Raw genomic sequence first — 27,691 nt, 5'->3', positions numbered from 1 at the left:
CAGCAGTACTATATATATATATATAATCATATATATGTAGTGTAAATAGCATTATATATTATATATAGCATAAACAATGTAATATATATCATTTGCAATATATAAAACCTTTAATTATTATTATTTCATTTGGTTTTCAAAACCGTATAGTATGATACAATATCCGTTTTCAATATAGGAGAGCAAAGGCTTAAAAAGGTTGAAAAATGTGCTCAAGATCACATAACTATTGAATAACAGAGTAAGGGTTCACAGTCATTTGCCACAGCCTAAATGTCATTGAATGTCACCAAATAAAGCAGTGCTTTCATTATCATAGAAGTTTCTAAACATGAAATCTGTATTTCACTTGAGACTTTCATAAAAAATAAATGTTCATCTTAAATATTAAGTATTATAAAAGATTTCGCCTCCAACATTTAGAAAATCCACCTATCTAGAACCAGCTCGTTTTCAGTATGAATACATTTAATATTTATATTAGAGATAATATATTTGTTTTTCTTGAAAATAACAAATGCTTTTAGATATTGGAATTAAAGTGTCTAAATCACTTGCCCTAATGTACTTACATTCTCATCCAACTCTCAAAATATGTTACATGATCATTTGAGAATTGTATCATTAATAATTAATCATTGTATAATTCCTGAACCCTTCCACAAACTGTAATCAATATACATATGTTTATTGAATGAATGCAGAATTTCTCTCACAGGATCGTTGGTGGCAAATTGAGTAACTGACTCTCAGAACAGATGTGTATGAAATACATCTAACTACCCACAATATAACTTAAGTGGAAGAAGCACTCATTGAAATAATACATGATATTCCAGTCCTACGTTTCTGCTATAAATACCTCCCTCACAAATACATCCACTTGTCCTTTTATTATACTCCTAAAAAACACTTCAAAATCCTATTCAAACACTCTCTTAACATTTGCTGTGTCCATCACTCTTTTCATTATGTACCCATCACATCCTCATCAGCTCAGCTGCAGGACAAAAACATTGTGTTAAAGTTATTTGCTCCTTGGCTTCCATTATTGAATGGTATACACATGAGGGTAAGGAGACTTGTCTTCCCACATCAATATATGACTTTACAATTTGTCACAGATATTGGGTAACATATCTATGACCAGTTAATAGAGTAAATAAAATAATTCAGGTAAGAGGCACCATATTTGAAGATTCCTATACAAATGGGTTTACCTTACTGAGGCATGGGGAGGCAAAGGAGCAAAGAACTTCTCATGACTGAAATTGACATAATGAAAACTGCTGCTGCTAAGTCGCTTCAGTCGTGTCCGACTCTGCAACCCCATAGACAGCAGCCCATCAGGCTCCACCGTCCCTGGGATTCTCCAGGCAAGAACAAGAGGACAGAAAATAGGTTTTATTTCTCCATTAATTAGTTCTTATCTCATTTTTCTTAACATTTTTCCAAATAACATTTTAAAATTTTCTTGCAAGGGGCATGGACATTCATTAGGTAAGTTTATATATATATATATATATTTGTTGGTTTATGAATGTAAAAGTCACTTAGTTATGTCCGACTCTTTGCAACCACATGGACTGTAGCCTGCCAGGTTCCTCTGTCCATGGAATTCTCCAGGCCGAAATTCTAGAGTGGATAGCTGTTTCCTTCTCCAGGGGACTTCCCAAACCAGGGATCAAACCCAGGTCTTCTGCATTGTAGGTGGTTTCTTTACCATCTAAGCCACCAGGGAAGCCAAAGAATACTGGAATGGGTAGCTTTTCCCTTCCCCAGTGGATCTTCCTGACCCAGGAATCAAACTGGGGTCTCCTGCCTTACAGGCAGATTCTTTACCAGCTGAGCTTCCAGGGAATTTCAAGTATTATAAAAGAAGGGAAGCTCTGTTGCTTTATGACACTGCATTATTCAAGGTACTTTGAATGTTTGTTGCTCATATTTACAAATATAAATAACTTGTGTCATGCAAACTTATTGCTGCTGCTGCTGCTGCTAAGTCACTTCAGTCGTGTCCGACTCTGTGTGACCTGACAGACGGTAGCCCATCAGGCTCCCTCGTCCCTGGGATTCTCCAGGCAAGAACACTGGAGTGAGTTGCCATTTCCTTTTCCAATGCATGAAAGTGAAAAGTGAAAGTGTACTTATTCTACAATTCATCCATGAATTATTTTGTATTTTACTTTACTTAATCATATCATCTATCAAGGTTAGCTGTATATTTTAAGACATCCTTTATTTTAAAAAGTAAAATACTTGCTCATTTCTGTGTGCTAAAAGTAAATGACTTTTCTGTAGCTGTTGAGATATATGGTTTTTCTCCTTTAACCTATATATGTTGTAAATTATATTGAGTGATATTTGAATATCTATAGCAAAACAAATATTTTATGGTCTAATATCATTTTGGCAACCCACTCCAGTATTGCTTGGGAAATCCTATGGACAGAGGAGCCTGGTGGGCTACCTTCCATGGGTTACAAAGAGTTGGACATGACTGAACAACTAACACTTTCATTATCATTTTATATTCTGCTAGACTTTGTTTGTTAATATATTTGAAAACTTTTAAAGTCTATTTTCATGAATGGAATTGACCAGTAGTTATTCTTTTTTTAGTAATGTCCTTGCTTAATTTTGGTATTAAGTTTATATTGCTCTCAACTTTGGGAATTTTATCTATTTATCTATGAGCACAAACTAAATTACCTAATGCTTAGTGGCTTTAAACAGCAAACCTGTATCATCTTCTCAACATAATAATAATTCTAAACTATAATAAAGAGATAAAAGATAATAAGTAGAGAAATGACATTAAAAAGTATTGAGAAAAGCTTAGCTAGTTGGCCCTGGTATGAAGTATTTCTGAGGTGCAGTCAACATTTTGGCAGGGCTGCAGTGATCTAAAACCTTGCTAGAGACTTTACTTTCAGGATGGCTCCCTCATATGAATATTGTTTCCTTGCTGCTATTGACATGGGAACATTCTCTGTCACTTGACCTATAAGCACTTCTATAAGACTTTCCTTTCTTATCAAAGTAAATTTCATGTAACATTGAATCATTTTGAAGTGAACAGTTCTGTGGTTTACAGTACATTTAAAATGTTGTGCAACCATCTCACCATCTACTCCCCAGACATTTTCATCATCCCTCAGATAATCCTGATATCCACCAAGTAGTTGTTTTACATTTCTCCCTCCCCTCAGCCCCTATAAACCACTAATCTGCTTTTAATCCTGATGGATTTACCCATTCTGGATGTTTCATAGAAATGGGCTCATACAATATGTGGACTTATGAGTGACACTTCTTTCACTTAATGTAATATCTTAGCATGTTAAAATAGTAGCATATATCAGTACTTCTTTCTTTTCATCATCAAATAATATTTTATTGTATGGATAAACCAAATTTTATTTTCTATTTATCAGTTGATACTTGTATCATTTCCACCTTTTGCTTGTCATTTACATTATGATATTATATATGTATGTCTATATATATTTTTTTCTTTACTATTATCTGTTGAAGAACATTTAGATTCTTTCCATACTTAAGCTACTGTGAATAATGTTGCTATGAACATGGGAAAGATGTTCATACATATAGCTATCTCTTTGAGATAATAAACTTTCCTTTTTCTTTGATTATATATCCTGAAGTGGGACTGCCAGATCATTATAGATATATGTATATGCCTCCCAGGAAGTGCTAGTGGTAAAGAACCCACTGGCCAATGAAGGAGACTTAAGAGATGTGGGTTTGATCTCTGGGTTGGGAATTGAAGATCCCCTGGAGGGGGGCATGGTAACCCCCTCCAGTAGTCTTGCCTGGAAAATCCCATGGACAGAGGAGGAAGGTGGGCTACAATCCATAGGGTTGCAAAGATTCAAACACAACTGAAGCAAATTAGCACAGTATATATATATATATATATATATATATATATATATATGTATATATATATATATGCATATATATATATATATATATATATATATATATATATATACACACATACAAATATGTGTAAAAAGTTTTGGCATAGGAAATTCTGACCACACAAAATTTGGAACATACTTATTTTTAATAGTCATCAGATTTTCTTTCTTTCTTATTGGCTAAATTCAGTGGCTATTACAGACTATGTTCAGCCAGGTTGGTTAAGGGCAATACGAAATGTGGAGCGGGTTGGTCCAGGAACTAGAGCTCCATGACTTTTATCTCAAACTCTAGGCTACAATAAGCTGTGTGACCTGGAGATGTCATTAACCTCACTGTGAATCATCTTCCCAGCAACATGACTATGAAGTGTTCAGCATTATTTATAGAGTCAATGAATATAATTTTCACTCTTAAGGTACTGCTGTGAAAGCTGCACCAGAGGAATTAATACATATAACAGGGGAGATATTATTAAATCTCATTTTTCCTGGTGAAAATATCGAGGTTAAAGTTCAGAAGGAATCTTTATCAATTAAGGCTTATTTAAGCAGAAAGGGGGGATTTATTGACTTCTTTACAGATATATTTGTAATTTCTTGAGAAATTTTCATACTAGTTTCCCAGTGGCATCCCCAGTTTGCTTTCCCACCAACAATGTGCATGAGATCCCTTTTCTCCACGTCCTCAACAGCATGTTATCTGTTCAGTTCAGTTCAGTTGCTCAGTCATATCTGATTCTTTGTGACCTCATGGACTGCAGTATGCCAGGCTTCCCTGTTTTCATCAGCAACTCCCAGAGCTTGCTCATACTCAAGTCCATTGAGTCGTTAAAGCCATCCAGCCATCTTATTCTCTGTCGTCCCCTTCTCCTCCTGCCTTCCATCTTTCACAGCATCAGAGTCTTTTCCAATGTGTCAGTTCTTCCCATCAGTATTGGAGCTTCAGCTTCAGTATCAGTCCTTCCAATTAATATTCAGGACTGATTTCCTTTAGGATGGGCTTGTTGGATCTCCTTGCAGTCCAAGGGACTCTCAAGAGTCTTCTCCAACACCACAGTTCAAAAGTATCAATTCTTCAATGGTCAGCTTTCTTTATAGTCTAACTTTCACATCCATACATGACTACTGGAAAAACCATAGCCTTGACTAGACGGACCTTTGTTGGCAAAGTAATGTCTCTGCTTTTTAATGTGCTGTCTAGGTTGGTCATAGCTTTTCTTCCAAGGAGCAAGTGTCTTTTCATTTCATGGCTGCAGTCACCATCTGCTGTGATTTTCAGTTCAGTTCAGTTCAGTTCATTCGCTCATTCGTGTCTGACTCTTTGAGACCCCATGGGCTGCAGCACACCAGGCCTCCGTGTCCATCACATAAATTGGTGAAATTTGTTTCTAAATATTATATTTTTAGTGTGTACCATAAGTAGAATTATCCTAAATTCTTTTCTTTAACTTTTGTATTAATTTATTTTTAATTGGAGGATAATTGTCTTACAATATTGTGTTGGTTTCTGCTGTACAGCAACACGATTCAGCCATAAGTATATATATGTCCACTCCTTCTGGAACCCTCCTTCAACCTTCCACCACATCCCACCCTTCTATGTTGTCACAGAGCACCAGGTTTGAGTTCACTGTGTAACAGAGATAATTTCCACTGGCTATCTGTTTTATATGTGGTATTTTATGTGTTTCAGTGCTACTCTCTCAGTTTGTCCCACCCTCTCTTTTCTCCACTGTGTGTACAAGTCAGTTCTCTATATCTCCATCTCCACTGCTGCCCTACAAAGAGAGCCATTGGTATTATCTTTCTAGATCGCATATGTATGCATTAATATATGATATTTGTTTTTCCTCTTTCTGACTTACTTCGCTCTGTACAACAGGCTCTAGGTTTATCCACTTCATTAGAACTGACTCAAATGTTTTCCTTTTTATTGGATGAGTAATATTCCATTGTATATGTGTACCACACCTTCTTTATCCATTCATCTGCTGATGGACATCTAGGTGGCTTCCATGTCCTAGCTATTGTAAATAGTGCTGCTCTCAACATTGGGGTGCCTGTGTCTTTTCCAATTATGTTTTCCTCAGAGTATATGCCCAGTCGTGAGATTGTTGAGTCATATGGTAGTATTATTCCTATTGTTTTAAGGAATCCTCATACTGTTGTCCATAGTGGCTGTATCAATTTACATTCCCACTAACAGTACAATAGAATTCCCTTTTCTCCACACTCTTTCCAGCACTTATTGTTTGTAGATTCTTTGATAATGGCCATTCTGACTAGTGTGAGTTGATCCCTTATTGTAGTTATGATTTCCATTTCTCTAATAATGAACAATATTGAGCATCTTTTCATGTGTTTGTTAGGCATCTGTATGTTTTCTTTGGAGAAATATCTATTTAGATCTGCCTACTTTTTGATTGGTTTGTTTGTTTGTTTTGGTATTGAGGTGCATGAACTACTTGTATATTTTGAAGATTAATCCTTTGTCATTTGTTTCATTCACTTTTATTTTCTCCCATTCTGAGAGTTGTCTTTTAAACCTGTTTATAGTTTTATTTGCTGTGCAAGGCTTTTAACTTTAATTAGGTCCCATTTATTTACTTTTGGTATTATTTCTATTATTCTAGGAGATGAATCATAAAGGATCTTTCAGTGGTTTATGTCAAAGAGAGTTCAGCCTATGTTTTCCGCTAAGAGTTTTATAGCTTCTGGTCTTACATTTAGGTCTTCATTCTGAGTTCATCTTTGTGTATGGTGTTAGAAAGTATTCTATTTTCATTTTTTGCATGTATTAATAACTGTCTAGTTTTCCCAGTACCACTTACTGAGGAGGCTGTCTTTTCTCTATTGTATATTGCCTCCTTTGTCAAATATAAAGTTCTCATAGGTGCTTGGGTTTATCTCTGGGCTTTCTATCTTGTTCCATTGATCTATATTTCAGTTTTTGTGCCAGTACCATACTGTCTTGATGACTGTAACTTTGTAGTATAGTCTGAAGTCAGGAAGCTTATTTACTCCAGCTTCACTCTTCTTTCTCAAGATTTTTTTTGCCATTTGGAGTCTTATGTACCATAAGTGGAATTGTTATTGTAATTTTTTTAAATGCTATAACAAGGAAAAGCTTTTCCTTTTCTCCCATTTCAGTATTTATTCATTTATTTATATAACTGAATTCTTAAAGTCTTATTTTATTTTTACTGTGTTTTTCTTTAAATTTTATTTTATTTTTAAACTTTACAATATTGTATTAGTTTTGCCAAATATCAAAATGAATCCGCCACAGATATACCTGTGTTCCCCATCCTGAACCCTCTTCCCTCCTCCCTCCTCATACCCTCCCTTTGGGTCTTCTCAGTGTACCAGCCCCAAGCATCCAGTATCGTGCATTGAACCTGGACTGGCGACTCGTTTCATACATGATATTATACATGTTTCAACGCCATTCTCCCAAATCTTATTTTTATACTCCTTCGTAACTGGTAATTATCTTAATGCTCAAATTATTTTGTATTTGGTAAATGAAAGCCCCTTTAAACTGGTTTTGTATTTTTTGATATGTTTTTCTCATTCCTTAAGGGCCTCTTTAGTTATTGAAACAAGATATTCTGGGCTTACCATGTATTTCACCTGGTACAGTCTCAGAATAGCTTTTGTCCAGGGACCACTGGCATATGTTAGTGGATACTAAATTACTTAGATTTGCAAACTGAGACCTTGTAGAAATGCATAACATCATTAACATATACAATTGCTATTTTTCTTTGTTTCAGAAAATCAAGTGACATATATGGATACTAATCATTTTCTTTTCTGTTTCTAATTTTAGTTCCTCCAGTAATCCGGGTGTATCCAGAGAGTCAAGCCCGAGAACCTGGAGTTACTGCAAGTCTCAGGTGCCATGCAGAAGGCATACCAAATCCTCAGCTTAGCTGGCTGAAGAATGGAATTGATATTACACCAAAGCTGTCCAAGCAACTCACACTTCAAGGTGCTTTTTACTTGCATTTTTTCTCTTAAATAACAATGCAGAAATTTCATACTAAAATTTATAACACATTTTACTTTCTTTGAAAAAAAGAGAAAGTGATACTTGGTGACAATGTATGCAATGAATATGAAAAAAAGTTATGTTAGTACTAAGACATTATATTTGAAACAATACTTTAATACTTTTAATGTTTTAAATAATAGTCTTGTCATAATGATTAGTTATGTCATTATTTTTATAAGTAAAATATCGTTTTTCTTCTAAAACTTATCCTCTGAATTATAGCAGATATGCTGAACAGAATAATTAAATACATTTCTGAAGAGACAATTTATATGTTTAAATCATACATTAAAATATGTTTTACAGAATATGTCAATAATATAGAAATTCTTTAGGAAATATTTTACAGCACACTTTCCAAATGAACATTTCCAAATGAACAAAGGAAAAAAAAATCAAAATGTTGCTAAATATGTTTCACATTTGTGTTGTTTTAAAGTGATGAAGTTCTTGCATTCTAATATATAAATATTCTACATGTTCTAATAATCTAATATGCAGTTGTGATTAGTCATTATACAGATTATACTAACCACACGTGTATGGTATTAAAAAACAGATAATCTTTATCATATCAAATAATCAAAATAATGCAAAATTAATTGCATATAGTTTGATTATCTTAGTAAGTAATAAAATTTATGGATCTTATATCCAATGTCAAGAGTAGCCCAGGGACAGTCATTTTACTGGAGTATCTGTTATGTGGCATTACATTCCTTATTCCATGCCTTTAAATTCCTTCTATTCATACTGTTAGAAATGAATATATTTTCCTTATTTCTATATGAATATACTGCTGCTGCTGCTGCTGCTGCTAAGTTGCTTCAGTCATGTCCGACTCCATGCGACCCCATAGACAGCAGCCCACCAGGCTCCCCTGTCCCTGGGAGTCTCCATGCAAGAACACTGGACGGGGACTACCATTCAATTTAGAGAGTGAATGCAATTTATTAGCATACGTTTTTAAATAAATCTTTTAAAAACATTTACTTATCTATTTCTGAAAATCAAGAATGACATATGAGAGTATTTTTGATCTTTCGAAGCTGAATCCTAACAATGTTATGTTAATATAGTTAGGCAAAATAAATTTACATGTTTCCTTCTCTGATTGTGTCTTGGTGTCTATTATCTGAGAAGAAGATTGATCTGATTAACAGAAATCAATATGAGTAAAAGTCTAATTAGCTTCTGATTTTGCAATCCCTTGCCCACTTGATAGCAGAAAACCGTATTCTATAAACATAATATAGCCTTGTTTTAGAAATGTGTGGGTACTGTGTGTGTTGAGTCACTTCAGTTGTCTCTGACTCTCTATGACCCTATGGACTATAGTCTGCCAGGCACCTCTGTCCATGGGATTCTCCAGGCAAGAATACCGGAGTGGGTTGCCATTTTCTCCTCCAGGGGATTTTCCCAACCCAGGGATCCAACCCATGTCTCTAATGTCTTCTGCATTGGCAAGCAGGTTCTTTAACACTAGGACCACTTGGGATGCCCTTTATAAGAGAAGGAAAATTTAGGAAGTTAGTTACAATCTTCACTCAACTTTGAAAGAATGAGGACATTTGCAAAACAGCTATTATCATTTTTTTAAAATAAAAAAAATTAGGTTAAGTTTTAAGAGGCTATGACAAGTAATAAAAGTTGATTTGGGAGCACAGCCTAAGAGAAAAATCTGGCTCACAGGAGTGTGAATTTCTGTGTGGCTTTGTGTATGTTAACACGTTAACAAATTATATAGTTATTTAATTATCTGTTTATTCATAAGATGCTTATTTGTCACTTCTATGTGAAGTCTAAGTCTAGGCACTAACTGAATAACTATGTAAATGGATGGGATGGTATGAGAAGTAAAATTCTAGAAAAGAAGAAATATTCTATTGGCAGCCAAATCAAGAGAATATCAGAAGGAGACTAATAATTAGCAAAGAGATGAGAACAAATGATATTACAGAAGGAAAGAAAAGAAAGCCAAAACTGGGAAAGAGTTCATCAATGCTATATGCACAGTCAAGGAAGATTATTAAAATATATCCATGGGTTAGTGATTAGTTTGTCCCCGTGACATTTAAAAAATCAGTTTGCTGTGTCCTTAGAAATGAAAGATAGGAATAAAAATACCTTTCAAAATTTTGAAAGATGGAAAAATAAAAGGTAGTAGCTTCTGGTGAAAAGGTTTAGGACTGGTGAAGTTATTTCTTACTTCTTGGACAGTTTATTTTGGTTTGAAAGATATAGGTAAAGAGAAAGATATGTGGACAATGGAGCAGGTGAAAGATGGACAAATTGTCGTGGAAATCAACAAGAAAGAAGGAGGGGGTCATCTTAGAATGAAGCAGAAAAAGTTTCCTTTGAGAATTAAATAAAAATGAAGATGTTGATGAAAACAGGAAGTTTGGATTAATTTCTTTATTTTTTAGCTTTTATTGAAATAAAGTTGACCTAAAAATTTGTGTAAATTTAAGGTGTACAGTGTGATGAACTTTTTAAACTTATATACTGTAAAATTATTTGAGTTCACTTTCTAATCATGTGTATGTATTTAATGGTTTAAAGAAGTAGACCACCTGCTTAGATTAAGAAGTTATTATTTGCTGGAAAACATTAAACAAAGAAAAAAGATTTGAAATAAAAGTGAAGTAGGGTATGAAATGCATCTAACCGTAAAGGTCGAGTAACATTCTGTAAACTGTATATTGTGAATTTGAAATTTTGTAAATTTCCTTATGTAATAGTCTAGTAATATATTTAAAAAGTGGGTGCAGGGGATGTCATCTTGTTCTAATTCTGAAACCAGATGTGTCAGGATGATAAATGAACCAGGAAATTGGTAGCTCTGGCTATAGAATAGAAAGTATCTAGAAATGCTAGCTAATTTCTAGATATTAGAAAATCCCTCTAGAAAAGAGGGAAAGACAAGCATATAAGTTAGAAAAACATATAAGAATTTTGGGAAGAGAGAATTTGAAGAATAAATTAAGTTAAGGGTTTCAAAAGTTCTAGAGAATTCACATTGTTAAGTGTGTGGTTTTTGGAGAGGGTCATGTTTCACACAAAAAAAGAAGCTGATCTGGGCTAAAATATTGATACTTTGTTTCTTCCCCATCTTCTAGAGCATGGGTTTACAAATGAAGGACCCCAGACCAAATCTGGAAAACTGCCTATTTTTGTAAATAAAGCAATATTTTTGCTTGTTTTCTGTTTTTGTTTTTAGTTCACAGCCACACACATTTTTAAAAATATTGTCTTTGGCTGTTGTCATGCTGCTATGGCAGAGGTGAGTAGTTGGCACAGAGACTGTGTAGCCCACAAAGTTTAATATATTTACCATCTGGCCTTTTTGAGAAAAGCAAAAACAAACACAAAAACCTGCCAACTGCTTTGGAGGAGTGATTCTCAACAAATGATGGAATGGAAGTGTGCAGTGATATTTGTAAGAGAAAGAGGTTTGAGTGATTTCAGTGATTAGCCTTCCCCAAACACTCACTGCCTCTCGATATCCCCATAGGGATGACATTTAAGCTCTTTCCCCATTGGTTTTTTACCTTCTTTCCCCAAATAGCCACTCTGATTATTTGATCCCCATCTCTATCAGGAAGAATCATGCTCCTTTTTACTGCAGACAGAACATGGTGTCCCCGTGATTGGATAACATGGAATATATACATAAACACACACACACACACACACACAGAAAAAAAGAAAGTAAAAGAAAATACGCAAACCTAAACAAATGAGTAAAACATTGAAACTTAGGCCATGATAGAAGTCCAGCCCTTATTTTGAGGGAAGTAAATTGCATAAGATCATTCTAGGAGCTTAAGATTCCTCATCTGATAATTAGTTATTATCCGGGACTATGAAGGGATAATGTATGTAAAAGCTTCCCAGATGGCTCAGTGGTAAAGAATCCACCTTCCAACACAGGAGATGAGGGTCCAATCCCTGGGTAGATGCCATAGAGTAGGAAATGGAAATCCACTCCAGTATTCTTGCCTGGAAAATCCCATGGACAGAAGAGCCTGCATGCTGCAGTCCATGGGGTTGCAAAGAGTTGGACAAGATTGAGCAACTGAGCATGCACGCATGTGTAAAAGTACTTCATGGTCTGCCAATGTATAGTAAGTTGGTAATTATACCCTTGTTTACACTTTGAGGAATGCAATTTATTATTCGGAAAATAGCTTCAAACATTCTTTTACCAAGATTTAAAAGTTGGGTTAATCAATCCCTTAACCCTTTGGTTGACAATGATGATATCAATTCCATATGATATTGCTTAGATTAGGTATATTTCTTGAAAACAACTGAGAATCTTGCAAAGGAATTATGTATATTTTTTTTCTGTCCCCCGTACTTAATGATTCCTAATGTATAATGCAGACACAATAATATGCTTGCTCAATGGAATGGCATTATATGATGTAGCTCACTTAATTCCTTTATGACATGTATTTTCACATGTATTCTCTGTGAATGAACCATATTTGTATTAATTAAAACTGTTGTAAAAGCTGGAGACAAAGTGGATCCTGAATATTAAAAATGAATACAGAAATGAAATTACAGCTATCAACATGTAACACTTCTTATGCAAGGTAGGGAGTATGAAATGAATATAAAATATACTGTGTGTGCTTTCGATAAGTAGCATTGGGATCTCTGTAATAGAATGACAGCACAATTTATGAAACACTTGAATGCATTAGAAATAACTTAGCATGTCTCCAAAGCATGGAAGTAGGAAGGAAAACAGCTTAATTAGGACAAGCTAAGTGAACTATTTGACTGTGTAATCAGAAATGACTGTACCAAAGCTGAAATTGTAGCTTACAAGTTGCATTTGCCTCTGTTTTCAGCAAATGGCAGTGAGGTTCATATTAGCAATGTGCGCTATGAAGATACGGGAGCATACACTTGTATCGCAAAAAATGAAGCAGGAGTGGATGAAGACATCTCTTCTCTTTTTGTGGAAGATTCTGCTAGAAAGACCCGTATGTATTGAATACACACACACACACACACACACACACACACACACGGTAAAAAAATATGCTTGCAATGAGGGAAACCCAGGTTCAATCCCTGGGCTGGGAAGATCCCCTGGAGAAGGGAATGGCAAGCCATTCCAGTATTCTTGCCTGGAGAATCCCATGGGCATAAGAGCCTGGTGAGTTATAATCCATGGGGTCACAAAGAGTCAGACACGACTGAGTGATTAACACATACACACACACGCATCACACTCAACTTTAAAACTAAGCTTTTTTCAGAAACAGCAGCATCAGAAAATGCTAAGCAAATGATCAGTTAGTTAAAAAATAAACAAACGAAAGTAGTTTTCATATATAGCAAGGATAGAATTCTTGAAATATTAAAAGTAGATTGAAAGATTAAGTGCAAGATTGCGAAATGTTCAACATGACATGAAAATGATTTTGTTTCTTTGGCAGATGTATATAAGTTATTTTGAGTCCTATCTTCCCATGTGCTTATACAGGAAATTAAATCCTTTGCAAATTCCCTCTCCTCAATGATTTGGGATTCTTGGTCCCACAATACAGCCAAGGGGTATCCTATAAGCTTAATACCATAATATCACTCTTTTTCTCTCTTCTGCACTGTATTCAGTGGTCCAATAGCTGTACATCAACCTTTTTCTGCAGCAGGTAGAGAAGTAAGCCACCTGAAACATTCACTGCCCTGGCACCAACATATCATGGGCTATTCTCCACTTACTGCTTGAAATCCTTTGTCATCACTGTACATGTCTCCTAATTTTCTCATAAAGTTTTAATAAAAATGTACTGTCCTACTTAAACATTTTTATTTTGTGAAAGGAATATGATGGGAAGGAGATACTAAAGATGAATTTTTGGTTATAGCTAAACTATAGTATTTAGAACACAAAGTACTCCTGTAGCATTCATCAAGTTAGCTACCTATAGGGAAAGATTCAGACACTTTCTTCCTCTGGTACACATGGCATGCACGGCTATTTTCGGATTCTTTCTCAATTTGCTTGGACTGACTATTCATTGTCCTTGCTCCAAAGTCAATCTGTAATGCCTGTCTACATCTCATATTAGTCTAAGCTTTTCAGGGACTCTGGTATTTTGAGAATCCTTTATATGCTAATTTCTCTGAGCCCAAATTTTAGACAAGGTTCAAACATTGCCCCTTGGATTTGGGGTATAATTTTTGGTGGAATTCAACATTCTCCTGTCAATGGTTGTTCAGCAGCTTATTGAAATTTTGGGGTTCTCACCATAGAAGATGAGCTCACATCCTTCTACTCTTCCATCTTAATAATACAGTACTTGGGTACAGTTTCAAAAATGACAGAATGATCTCTGTTCATTTCCAAGGCAAACCATTCTGTATCAAAGTAATCCAAGTCTATGCCCTGACCAAAAATGCCAAAGAAGCTGAAGCTGAATGGTTCTATGTAGATATAAAAGACCTTCTAGAACTAACACACACAAAAAAGAGAAATGTCCTTTTCATCATATGGGACTGGAATGCAGAAGTAGGAAGTCAACAGATACCTGGAAAACAGGCAAGTTTTGCCTTTGGGTACAAAAGGAAACAGGGCTAAAAAAGTTTTGCCAAGAGAATGCACTTGTCATAGCAAACACCCTCTTCCAACAACACAGGAGACAACTCTACAGATGGATATTACCAGATAGTCAATACCAAAATCAGATTGATTATATTCTTTGCAGCTGAAGATGGAGAAACTCTATTCAATCAGCAAAAGCAAGACCAAGATTGACTGTGTCTCAGATCATGAACTCCTTATTGCCAAGTTCAGATCTGAATTGAAGAAAGCAGGGAAAACCACTAGGCCATTCAGGTATGACCTAAATCAAATCCCTTAGGATTATATAGTGGAAGGGACAAATAGATTCAAGGATTTAGATCTGATAGAAAGAATGCCTGAAGAACTGTGGATGGAGGTTCATAACATTGTACAGGAGGCAGTGATCAAAACCATCCCCAAGAAAAAGAAATGCAAAAAGGCAAAATGATTGTGTGAGGAGGCCTTACAAATAGCTGAGAAAGGAATAGAAGCAAAAAGCAAATGAGAAAGGTAAAGATATATCCATCCTAATGCAGAGGTACAAAGAAGAGCAAGGAGAGAGAACAGAGCCGCCCTCGGGGATCAATGCAAAGAAATAGAGGAAAACAATAGAATGGGAAAAACTAGAGATCTCTTCAAGAAAATTAGAGATACCAAGGGAACATTTCATGAAAAGATGGGCACAATAAAGGACAGAAACTGTTTGGGTCTAACAGAAGCAGACAGTATTAAGAAGAGATGGCAGGAATACACAGAACTATCCAAGAAAATAATTAATGACCCAGATAACCATGATGGTATGATCATTAACCTAGAGCCAGACATTCTGGAGTGCAGAGTCAAGTGGGCCTTATGCAGCATCACTACGAACAAAGCTAGTCAGAGGTGATGGAATCCCAGCTGAGTTATTTCAAATACTGAAAGATGAGGCTGCTAAAGTGCTGCACTCAATATGGCAACACATATGGAAAACTCAGCAGTGGCCACAGACCTGGAAAAGTTAAGTTTTCATTCCAATCCCAAAGAAAGGCAATGCCAAAGAATGTTCAAACTACCACACAATTGCACTTATTTTGCACACTAGCACAATGATGCTCAAAATTCTCAACGCTCAGCTTCAACAGTACATGAACTGAGAACTTCTGGATCCTCAAGTTGTATTTAGAAAAGGCAGAGTAACCAGAGATCAAATTGCCAACATCCGTTGTCTCATAGAAAATGGAAGAAAATTCCAGAAAAAACATCTATTTCTGCTTCACTGACTGTGCTAAAGCCTTTTACTGTGTGGATCACAACATACTGTGGAAAATTCTTAAAGAGATGGGAATTCCAGACCACCTTACCTGCCTCCTGAAAAATCTGTATGCAGGTCAAGAGGCAATAGTTAGAACCGAACATGGAAAAATGGACTGGTTCCAAATTGAGAAAGGAATACATCAAGGCTGTATATTTTCACCCTGCTTATTTTTCTTTTATGCAGAGTACATCATGTGAAATGCTGGCTGAGTGAAGCACAAGCTGGAAACAAGTTTGCTAGAAGTAATATCAATACCTTCATATACGCAGATGACACCACATTTATGTTAGAAAGTGAAAGGAACTAAAGTGCTGGTTGACGAAATTGAAAGAGGAGCGTGAAAAAGCTGGCTTAAAACTCAACATTCATAAAACGAAGATCATGGCATCTGGTCCCATCACTTCATGGCTAATAGATGGGGAAACAGTGGGAACAGTGAGAGACTTTATTATTTTGGATTCCAAAATCACTGCAGATATTGATTGCAACCATGAAATTAAAAGACACTTGCTCCTTGGAAGAAAAGCTATGACCAACCTAGACAGTATATTAAAAAGCAGAGACATTACTTTATTGACAAAGGTCCATCAAATCAAGACTATGGTTTTTCCAGTAGTCGCATATAGATGTGACAGTTGGACCATAAAGGAGGCTGAGCACCAAACAATTGGTGCTTTTGAACTGTAATGTTGGCAAAGACTCTTGAGAGTCCCTTGTACAACAAGGACATCAAACCAGTCAATCCTAAAGGAAATCAATTCTGAATATTCATTGGAAGGACCGATGCTGAAGCTGAAGCTCCAATCCTTGGGCCACCTTATTCAAATAACTGGATCATTGGAAAAGACTCTGATGCTGGGAAAGATTGAAGGCAGGATGAGATGGGGATGACAGGATGAGATGGTTGGATGGCACTGCTGTCTCAATGAACATGAGTTTGAGCAAGCTCCAGGAGATGGTGATGGACAAGGAAGCCTGGTATGCTGCAGTCCATGGGTTTGCAAAGAGTCAGACATGACTGATGGACTGAACAGCAACAAAACATTGTCCCAGTAATCTTCTTATTCCTCTTTCAATCAGTGTGTAAATGAGGATATGAAAGGATCCAATGAAGAAGGAGACTCTTATCCAGGTCATGGCTACCAGCGTATTTGTACTATATTATGTCTGGCTAGGCAACTACTTTTATAAGCAAATATTTTAAAATAAAATTCTAAAGTAGAAAATGAAAAGAGAAACTCATTTTAATGACCTAGATAAGGTCCATGAAAATTTGTTTACTCCTTTTATATATTTATGCTAAATACCAATTTTCTATTAACTTCCTGTTAGAAATTAATTTTAGGACAAGTAGTTGAAAACTTTACTCGTCCTTGTCCTTTATAATGCTTATAATGCAGACTTAATTTCAACTCTGTATTTTAATTTTCTTTTAATATTGGTCATATATTTTTCTACATAAATCTCTGTTACAAAACTGAAATATATAGCCATAGTTTCTTTAATCAATGAATCATACTATCTACCATTATGGAAATTTGTGAAAAATTTTACTGGAAGATTTAATAAAATTTGGTCATATTGTTCATTTAATTATCAACAGTTAATGAAATCATGTTTTCACTTTATTTTACTTATTCCTTCAAACTCTTGCAGGTCAAAATAATTCTTTTTAAATAGCTTTGAGATTATGTTAGCAATATGCTGTTAAAATCAGAAATGCTATTTTGATAAGATATAACAGTGCAGCCTTACTACATTTGTTTATGGAATTTTCAAAGCCATCTTATAAGAAACAGTACAAGAGAAAGATTTAGTGACTTTTGTTTTCTAAGTCTGGAAGTAAAACATTTATAGATATTACTTATGTACTTAAATCATGTGAGATTTTCAAAGAAAAAGCATGAAAACTTGATTTTATTTTTAATTAATTAGTTAATTTTAGTAAAAATTTTTAACATAGAGTCTACCTTCTCAATGTATTTTAAGGGCACAATGCCACATTGTTAGTACAGGGTCTAAGTTGCACAGCAGAGCTCCAAAATTTATTCATGTTGCATAACTACAACTTTAAAACCATTGAACAACTCTTGGTTTCTCCTTTCTCCTCTTCCCATGCCAATGACCTTGTATTTTCTGCTTCTATGATTTTTATTTTCTTAGTTATCTCATGTGAGTATAAATACACAGTAATTGTCCTTCTGTGACAGGCTTATTTTAATCAACATAATGTCTTCCAGGTCCATCCACATGGTTTCTTCTTTTTAAGAGTGAATAATATTAGGTTATATGTATATACAATATTTTCTTTATCCATTGATTTGTCAGTAGATATTTGGGTTATTTCCATATCTTGCATGGTGTGAATAACACTGTATACAGCTATGTCTTTGATTCTGATTTCAGTTTTTTGTAATATACATCTACAAGTGGGACTGCTGGATCATGTGATAGTTTTATATCTAAACTCTGTGATGTTTTCCATAGTGGCTAAATCATTTTACATACCTACAAATGAGTCTGCTGCTGCTGCTGCTGCTAAGTTGCTTCAGTCATGTCCGACTCTGTGCGACCCCATAGACGGCAGCCCACCAGGCTCCCCCGTCCCTGGGATTCTCCAGGCAAGAACACTGGAGTGGGTTGCCATTTCCTTCTCCAATGCGTGAAAGTGAGAAGTGAAAGTGAAGTCGCTCAGTCGTGTCTGACTCTTAGCGACCCCATGGACTGCAGCCCACCAGGCTCCTCCATCCATGGGATTTTCCGGGCAAGAGTACTGGAGTGGGGTGCCATTGCCTTCTCCAACAAATGAGTCTAGACCTTCCAATTTCTCCACATCCTTTCCAATACTTTTATCTTTTGCTATTTTGATAGGTAGGAAAGTAATATCTCATTTTGGTTTTGATTTGCCTCTCTGATGATTAGTAGTGTAGAACACATTTTTATATGGTCCATTGGCCATTTGTATGCATTTGGAGAAATGTCTATTTATGTCCTTTGCTTATTTTTAAGACGGGCTATTATTTTTTACTATTGAGTTATTGGAGTCCCTTTTTTTGAAAATTAAATGCCTATCAGATATAAAGCTTGAATATATTTTCTCCCATTCCATAGGTAGTTTCTTCACTCTGTTGATTGTTTATTTTGCTGTGCAGAAGCTTTTAAATTTGACATATTCTAACTTGGCTATTTTTGCTTTTGCTACATGTGCTTTTGAGAAAGTTATAGGCCAATATACCTGATGAATATAGTTACAAAATTCTTTTATAAGATATCAGTGAACTGAACCCAGTGACACATTAAAAAGAACATACACCATTATCAAATGGGATTTATCCCTGGGATGCAAGGATGGTTTAACATAAGGAGATTAGTTAATGTGTTTTGCACATTAACAAACTATACTATAAAAATCATTTGATCATCCAATAGATGTCAACACAACATTTAAAACATCTCTTTATGATAAAAGTTCTTTTTATAACACTCTTTTACAATAAAAATGCTCAGCAAACTAGATTGGAATTTACCTCAACATAGTTAAAAGCCCATAAATGTTTAAGCTTACCACTAACACTTAGTACTCACTGGTAAAAAACTAAAAATCAAAACAAAAAATTTCCCCTCTAAGATCAGGAACAAAACAAGAGTACCCACTCTCATGCTTCTATTCAGCATACCCCACTCCATTACTCTTGCCTGGAAAATCCAATGGGTGGACGAGCCTGGTGGGCTGCAGTCCATGGGGTCGTTAAGAGTCGGACACGACTAAGTGACTTCACTTCACTTTTCACTTTCATGCATTGGAGAAGGAAATGGCAACCCACTCCAGTGTTCTTGCCTGGAGAGTCCCAGGTATGGGGGAGCCTGTTGGGCTGCTGTCAATGGGGTCACTCAGAGTCGGACACGACTGAAGTGACTTAGCAGCAGCAGCAGCCTTAGCGATTAGGCAAGGAAAATAAATAAAGGTCATCCAAATCTGAGGAAGGAGAAAAACTGTCTCAGTTTGCAGATTATATGACCTCAAATAGGTAGAACCCCAAAGACTCCAGACCCACACACACACAAAAACCTGTTAGAATTAATAAACATATTCAGTTAAATTACAGGATACAAAGTCAACATACAAAATCAGTTGTCTTTCTATATGTTAACAGGGTATATGTGGGAGGCAATAAAGAAAACAATTCCATTTTCAAATGCATCAAAAAGAATAAAATACCTAGGAAAAATTTGACCAAGGAGGTGAAAGCTCTAAGAAACTGATTGAAAACTATAAGAAACTGATTAAATAAACTGAAAAAGACTCAAATAAATGGAGAGATATCATGATACTCTGTGCTCATACATTAGAAGAATGAATATTTCTGGAACATCCATCCTAACCAAAGGAATCTCTGATTCAATGCTATTTCCATCAAAATCTCAGTGGCATTTTACAGAAATATAGTTAAAAAATCCAAAATTCATATGGAACAGCAAAAAATATAGGATAACTGAAACAAACTTGAAGAAAATTTTGAGAGTTATTTCAAAGTACATTGCAAAGCTATAGTAATTAAAACAGCTTGTTATTGATATAAACAGAGACATGTAGACAAATGGAACAGAAAATAGCACCTAGAAATAAATCCACATGTATGCAGTCAACCTACTTTGACAGGGATTCAGAATACACATTGGCTAAAGGGTAGTCTTTTCAAAAATTGGTGCTGGGAAACAGCATCCACATGTAGAATAATGAAACTGGACCCCCATCTATACCGTATACAAAAATTGGCTCAAAATAGTTAAAGACTTAGGTGTAAGACCTGAAAATATAAACCTCTTCTAAGAAGACATAAGGGAGAAGCTTCCCGACATTGGTTTTATTAATAAAACCAAGGATTTTAACTGTAACACTGATATCCAGAATATCACTAATTCATGTCTATATTCTAATATTTTATAAGCATGCAAACACAGTTTCTTTGTAATAATTTTATTTCTCATTTAAATAAAGACTTTTAATTTTTGTTGAATTTGTTTTCCATAAATGTCCTGCACCATCATCATAGATACAGTTGTTAATGTGAAAGTAGCAATTTTTAGAAAGTAGTGCACATAATTAAAACCAGGATAGAGTTAAATAAGTAAGCTTACTGAGTATAATATTATCAATGATAAAAGAGAATAAACTGAAACTGTGAGACTTTGTAGTACAAGGCAGTTTTCTTTGGGATGTTTCCTGCTGCTGCTGCTGCTAAGTCGCTTCAGTCGTGTCCGACTCTGTGTGACCCCAGAGACAACAGCCCACCAGGCTCCCCCATCCCTGGGATTCTCCAGGCAAAAACACTGGACTGGGTTGCCGTTTCCTTCTCCTAGTACTCAATAAACTGTCAGAATTCTGTATAACAACACCAAAATCAGGGGGAGGACACATCAGGGAAAACTATATCCTTCTGTAAATCTCTAACTTAAGAATTGTTCTGGGTTCTCCTCTAGTAGTTCCATGGACAAAGGCTAATAATATTAATTACACAAGTCACATTTGTATGTTGATAGATAAATATTCTCAAAAAGCCAGAAGAAACATTCACAGACCAATCAATGATGACTTCACTCTTTTTATTTGCACATATTAACAATTATTGACTTATCAACCTTCAGCAAAAATAATTTTGGAGGTATTTTTTCCTTTGAGCAATGATGAGATACAAAGTCCAGTTGACCCTTGAAGAATGCAGGGCTTAGGAGCCCCAACTGCATTTGCAGTTGAAAATCTGAGTGTAACTTTACAGTCAGCCTTTGGTATCTGGAGTTCTACATCCATGGATTCAACCAACCGCAGAATGTGTAATACTGTAGTAGATATTGGGGAAAAAACAAAGCAAAAAACCTGTATAATGGACCCATGCAATTCAAACACATGTTGTTTATGTATCAACTGTGTATCTAAAAAGCAGATTTTTCTAATTGAAGAGCATGGATTTTGCAGTAAGACATGAGTTAGAATTATTTTTCTACCATATAATAATCCTATGATTGGAGCTATGATTTAGCCTCTCTGAGCTTTAATATTGTTATCTGTAATAAGGCAAAGATACTAATTCACTAAGAGAACTCTGTGCAGATATTAAAAAGCACACACTGTAATGCTGGACATTTTGCCAACTCCTACCAACTTTCTGAAAATAATTACTTCTTGCTAGAAACATTGATAAAAATCATTTTAGTAAGACTGGAAAAATCTAGTAATTGTTTAGAAATCAGAGAGTTACCAAAATAAATGAAATATGTACATAGATTTATGGATAGGGATAGATGTAGATAGAGATATGAATGTATATTAACACCTATAGTATTACATATCCAAATATAAAACATTATGGAAATTGACCCTGCTGAGACGAGTATATTTTTTCCTTTAATGTAGATATTAAGACATTTTGAGTAAAAATAAATATTTTTCCAGGGTCCAGTTTTGCTAGATTTAAAGCAAAAGCTTTACTTTATTTCCCCATTACTTTGGTCAATTTACATTTCTATTATACTAAAACAATATGTGGTAAGATGCTTTTCTTCTGTTTTCCTTTTGAAAGAGGCAGAGAAGAGGTATTGAATCTCATGTAGACAGCAATAAAAAGCAGAGAAAGATTTACAAGTTTGGGGCTAAATGACACAACACAGACTTTAACCATGGCTTCAGAGTAATCATCTAGTTATTTTCTGTATAACCGAATTCTCATAGAAGTATCAATCTCATTTTTTTTCTTATATTTCCCAGCAATATGGTGCTGTTGAGAGAAAGATTCATGCAAAACATCACAGTCCATGGGGTTGATATTTGTTGTGTCTGGATCTTTGAACTGAAAAACCTTGAGTTATAGGTCCCAACATGCTGGCAAAACTCACTGGAAGTTTTGTCATGTGACAAAACTTGAACTACAAGAAAATGCTGTAAGATAATATAATCTTCAGTTATGTTAGGGTTTAGGGCTTGATAACTAAGATTTAATGGAATGGAATACAGGGAGGGTTTAAATGCAGAGAACAGTAGAAATGGGCCCTAGACAGTTGTGTAGTGATTTTAACAGGGAGGAGAAGATGATTTGAAATATGTGAGGGGGTTTAGGAAGAGGTAGAAAGCTATTTATTTGGAAACATCTTGCACAGAGCATAAGCACTTAAAGCACTTCCATTCCCTCTGGAAGGCAATCCCCAGAGGATAACAATTCATCTTCAGAATTATGGTAAATGAAAAGCAACGTGAATGTAGGCTACTCTGGAAAGCTTTCAAGCTTCTACATGTGTTAAATACTAGGTGCTGATTATATGACATCTTTCTGGGATTTTAGTAAAGGATATGATTAATCTAACTTCTCACAAATATTGGAAGATAATATCTAAATATGTTACACTAGTATATATACATATATATATACACACACATATTTTTTATTTTTTGATTGTCACAAGCAATATTGCGTTGGAAATATTGGCTTATTACTACATTACAATTAACTTCAATAGATTAATATTTGTTGGCTATTATGAACTAAAATTAATTATTGTTCTTTAAATGAATGTTTTAAATGAGATAAACTTTACAACAAGGTTATAAGAATGAACAAATTACATAAATATATAATGTTCATATAAGTTAATAATTATTATAAAAATGTGATAACTGTTATTCACAATACACAGATTTAAAAATATGGTGAAACGTAGCCACTTGTACCTAAATATTCCAAAAGCTATATGAATGTTTAAGAAGTACTTAACTAGTTTAGAAGTAGAGGAAATGGTCTTAAAATAGGTTAAATATGACATTTTTACATTTAAAGGCAGTTTAAGTATGGTGTCACAAACTTTGGAAATAGAGCATATTCTGGTAACATGAACAAGTTGATTAACCTTTCTAGTCTTCATTTATTTTCTATTTTTAAATACAGAAAATACTTCTAAAGAGCAGTTGTATAGATTTAATGAGATCATTTATGCATGGATTTATCAATGTCTACAGAGGCTAGGATAGTATAAATGAAGAATATTATAGTCTATCTTGTATGAAGTAAAACTGAAAGTGTTAGTTGTTCAGTTGTGTCTGACTCTTTGCAACCCCATGAACTGTAGCCTGCCAGGTTCCTCTCTGTCCATGGAATTCTCCAGGAAAGCATACTGGAGTGGGTTGCCATTATAGATGGACCCAAATGCAACAGTTATCAATTAATAATCATTTTTATATTCAACCAACATGAGTTAGGTAAAATAATTAGGAATCTGGAAAATCTGTAGTTAGAGATATGGTGTGGACATCATTAGTTCAGTTAGTCGCTCAGTCGTGTCCGACTCTTTGTGACCCCATGAATCGCAGCACGCCAGGCCTCCCTGTCCATCAGCAACTCCTGGAGTTCACTCAGACTCATGTCATTCGAGTCAGTGATGCCATCCAGCCATCTCATCCTCTGTCGTCCCCTTCTCCTCCTGCCCCCAATCCCTCCCAGCATCAGAGTCTTTTCCAATGAGTCAACACTTCGCATGAGGTGGCCAAAGTACTGGAGTATCAGCTTTAGCATCATTCCTTCCAAAGAAATCCCAGGGCTGATCTCCTTCAGAATGGACTGGTTGGGTCTCCTTGCAGTCCAAGGGACTCTCAAGAGTCTTCTCCAACACCACAGTTCAAAAGCATCAATTCTTCGGCGCTCAGCCTTCTTCACAGCCCAACTCTCACATCCATACATGACCACAGGAAAAACCATAGCCTTGACTAGATGGACCTTTGTTGGCAAAGTAATGTCTCTGCTTTTGAATATGCTATCTAGGTTGGACATAACTTTCTTTCCAAGGAATAAGCATCTTTTAATTTCGTGGCTGCAATCACCATCTGCAGTGATTTTGGGGCCCCCCAAAATAAAGTCTGACACTGTTTCCACTGTTTCCCCATCTATTTCCCATGAAGTGATGGGACCGGATGCCATGATCTTCGTTTTCTGAATGTTGAGCTTTAAGCCAACTTTTTAACTCTCCTCTTTCACTTTCATCAACAGGCTTTTTAGTTCCTCTTCTCTTTCTGCCATAAGGGTGGTGTCATCTGCATATCTGAGGTTATTGATATTTCTCCCGGCAATCTTGATTCCAGCTTGTGTTTCTTCCAGTCCAGTGTTTCTCATGATGTACTCTGCATATAAGCTAAATAAACAGGGTGATAATATACAGCCTTGACTTACTCCTTTTCCTATTTGGAACCAGTATGTTGTTCCATGTCCAGTTCTAACTGTTGCTTCCTGACTAGCATACAAATGTCTCAAGAGGCAGGTCAGGTGGTCTGGTATTCCCATCTCTTTCATAATTTCCCACAGTTTATTGTGAACCACACAGTCAAAGGCTTTGGCATAATCAATAAAGCAGAAATAGATGTTTTTCTGGAACTCTCTTGATTTTTCCATGATCCAGTGGATGTTTGCAATTTGATCTCTGGTTCCTCTGCCTTTTCTAAAACCAACTTGAACATCTGGAAGTTCATGGTTCACATATTGCTAAAGCCTGGCTTGGAGAATTTTGAGCATTACTTTACTAGCATGTGAGATGAGTGCAGTTGTGTGGTAGTTTGAGCATTCTTTGGCATTGCCTTTCTTTGGGATTGGAATGAAAACAGACCTTTTCCAGTCCTGTGGCCACTGCTGAGTTTTCCAAATTTGCTGGCATAATGAGTGCAGCACTTTCACAGCATTGTCTTTCAGGATTTGAAAAAGCTCCACTGGAATTCCATCACCTCCACTAGCTTTGTTTGTAGTGATGCTTTCTAAGGCCCACTTGCCTTCACATTTCAGGATGTCTGGCTGTAGGTCAGTGATCACACCATCGTGATTATCTGGGTTGTGTATATCTTTTTTGTACAGTTCTTCTGTGTATTCTTGCCACCTCTTCTTGATATCTTCTGCTTCTGTTCGATCCACACCATTTCTGTCCTTTATCGAGCCCATCTTTGCATGAAATATTCCCTTGGTACTCTAATTTTCTTGAAGAGATCTCTAGTGTTTCCCATTCTGTTGTTTTCCTCTATTTCTTTGTATTGATCGCTGAAGAAGGCTTTCTTATCTCTTCTTGCTATTCTTTGGAACTCTGCATTCAGATGCTTATATCTTCCCTTTTCTCCTTTGCTTTCGCTTCTCTTTTTTTCACAGCTATTTGTAAGGCCTCCTCAGACAGCCGTTTTGCTTTTTTGCATTTCTTTTCCATGGGGATGGTCTTGATCCCTGTCTCCTGTACAATGTCACGAACCTCAATCCATAGTTCATCAGGCACTCTATCTATCAGATCTAGGCCCTTAAATCTATTTCTCACTTCCACTGTATAATCATAAGGGATTTGATTTAGGTCATACCTGAATGGTCTAGTGGTTTTCCCTACTTTCTTCAATTTCAGTCTGATTTTGGTAATAAGGAGTTCATGATCTGAGCCACAGTCAGCTCCTGGTCTTGTTTTTGTTGACTGTATAGAGCTTCTCCATCTTTGGCTGCAAATAATATAATCAATCTGATTTTGGTGTTGACCATCTGGTGATGTCCAAGTGTAGAGTCTTCTCTTGTGTTGTTGGAAGAGGGTGTTTGCTATGACCAGTGCATTTTCTTGGCAAAACTCTATTAGTCTTTGCCCTGCTTCATTCCGTATTTCAAGGCCAAATTTGCCTGTTACTCTCTGTGGACATCATATCCAGGGTAATATTTTAATCCTGATAGTTATGAGCTAAGTGCTGGAGTCAAAAAGAATCAAAGAAAAATAAATATTTAAGAAAAATTAAATAAATCAATAAGTGATAATTATTGTTAACTTTCTTTAGCATTCACTGAATACTACTCAATAAAAGTACTATACTCAAAACATTTTAAAGTACAGTGAACAATTAATATTTATTTAGATAAACACAAAACTCTTAAATATTTCTCACAGACCTTTACATATGAGTAAACTTTTTATGAAACAAAACACGCTAAGGATAATCAGACTCATGTCAAGGTTAACCATGCATGATAAGCATTTATTATTTTTATTATTTTTCATTACTTATCTTAAATTTTAATAATATGCTCTCAATTTGGTCAATGACATTGTCACATCCTGTGAATTAATATGTTTCATAAATTGTGTCATGTGTTGACCCAAAACATGCTGAAATGATCTGCCTCATGACTTCCATATCTGAATTCTATTTTTTCAAAATAGCACCCTCTTCAATGTCATTAAATAGACCTATCTTTTCCTAACTCATTGCCATTTTTTGCACAATGATAGCGGCTTGTCATCTAACAAGAGGCTATGTGATCTGATTGTCATCAAACTGACAGGTTTACAACAATCATCAGTAATCAGGCATCACTTGCCTACAAAACTAAATACTGCTCTAAGTTTTTTTCTTGTTTGTTTGTTTCTATTGCCTCATTTTGTCTGCAGGGCATTTTATACATAGTGGAATATTCCTATCTCATCTCATATTACACAACTACAATTTGCCTAATTTATTTTGATAAAATTAGCCAAGTAATGATGAAATTTTATTTATATTTCCTCAGGCATGAACACTAAATATGCTTATATACAGTGATAGTACTGAGTATAAAATCTCTGTGAAACATTTTTAAAATCAGTGTACTAATATTTTGTTATTGATGTTCAGGAAAAACTTTTAGGACTCACTTTAATTCCAGAGGCATTATACTTGGTGAATATTTTGCAGAATCGCTGATACAGGCGGCCTCCAATTTTCATAAATTCAATTTAGGCCACTTTGCTTTTACAAAAGACTTACAAGTATCAGC

At 35.4% G+C, this 27,691-nt stretch overlaps 1 protein-coding gene across 1 annotated transcript in view; it reads left to right on the top strand.

Moving 5' to 3' along the window:
- The window catches only part of FSTL5 (follistatin like 5), an 880,400-nt gene that overhangs the window by 699,691 nt on the left and 153,018 nt on the right, over positions 1 to 27,691 (top strand). The window contains exons 8-9 of the mRNA XM_045163154.1: positions 7,783 to 7,944; positions 12,873 to 13,007. Coding sequence (XP_045019089.1) covers positions 7,783 to 7,944; positions 12,873 to 13,007 — 297 coding nt within the window. The remainder of the gene's footprint in view (positions 1 to 7,782; positions 7,945 to 12,872; positions 13,008 to 27,691) is intronic.

Source organism: Bubalus bubalis, chromosome 17, assembly GCF_019923935.1.
Source record: "Bubalus bubalis isolate 160015118507 breed Murrah chromosome 17, NDDB_SH_1, whole genome shotgun sequence".
NCBI classification, from domain to species: domain Eukaryota; kingdom Metazoa; phylum Chordata; class Mammalia; order Artiodactyla; family Bovidae; genus Bubalus; species Bubalus bubalis.
The sequence above is the reverse complement of the archived record's forward strand: the minus strand, read 5'-3'. Positions and strand labels throughout refer to the sequence as shown.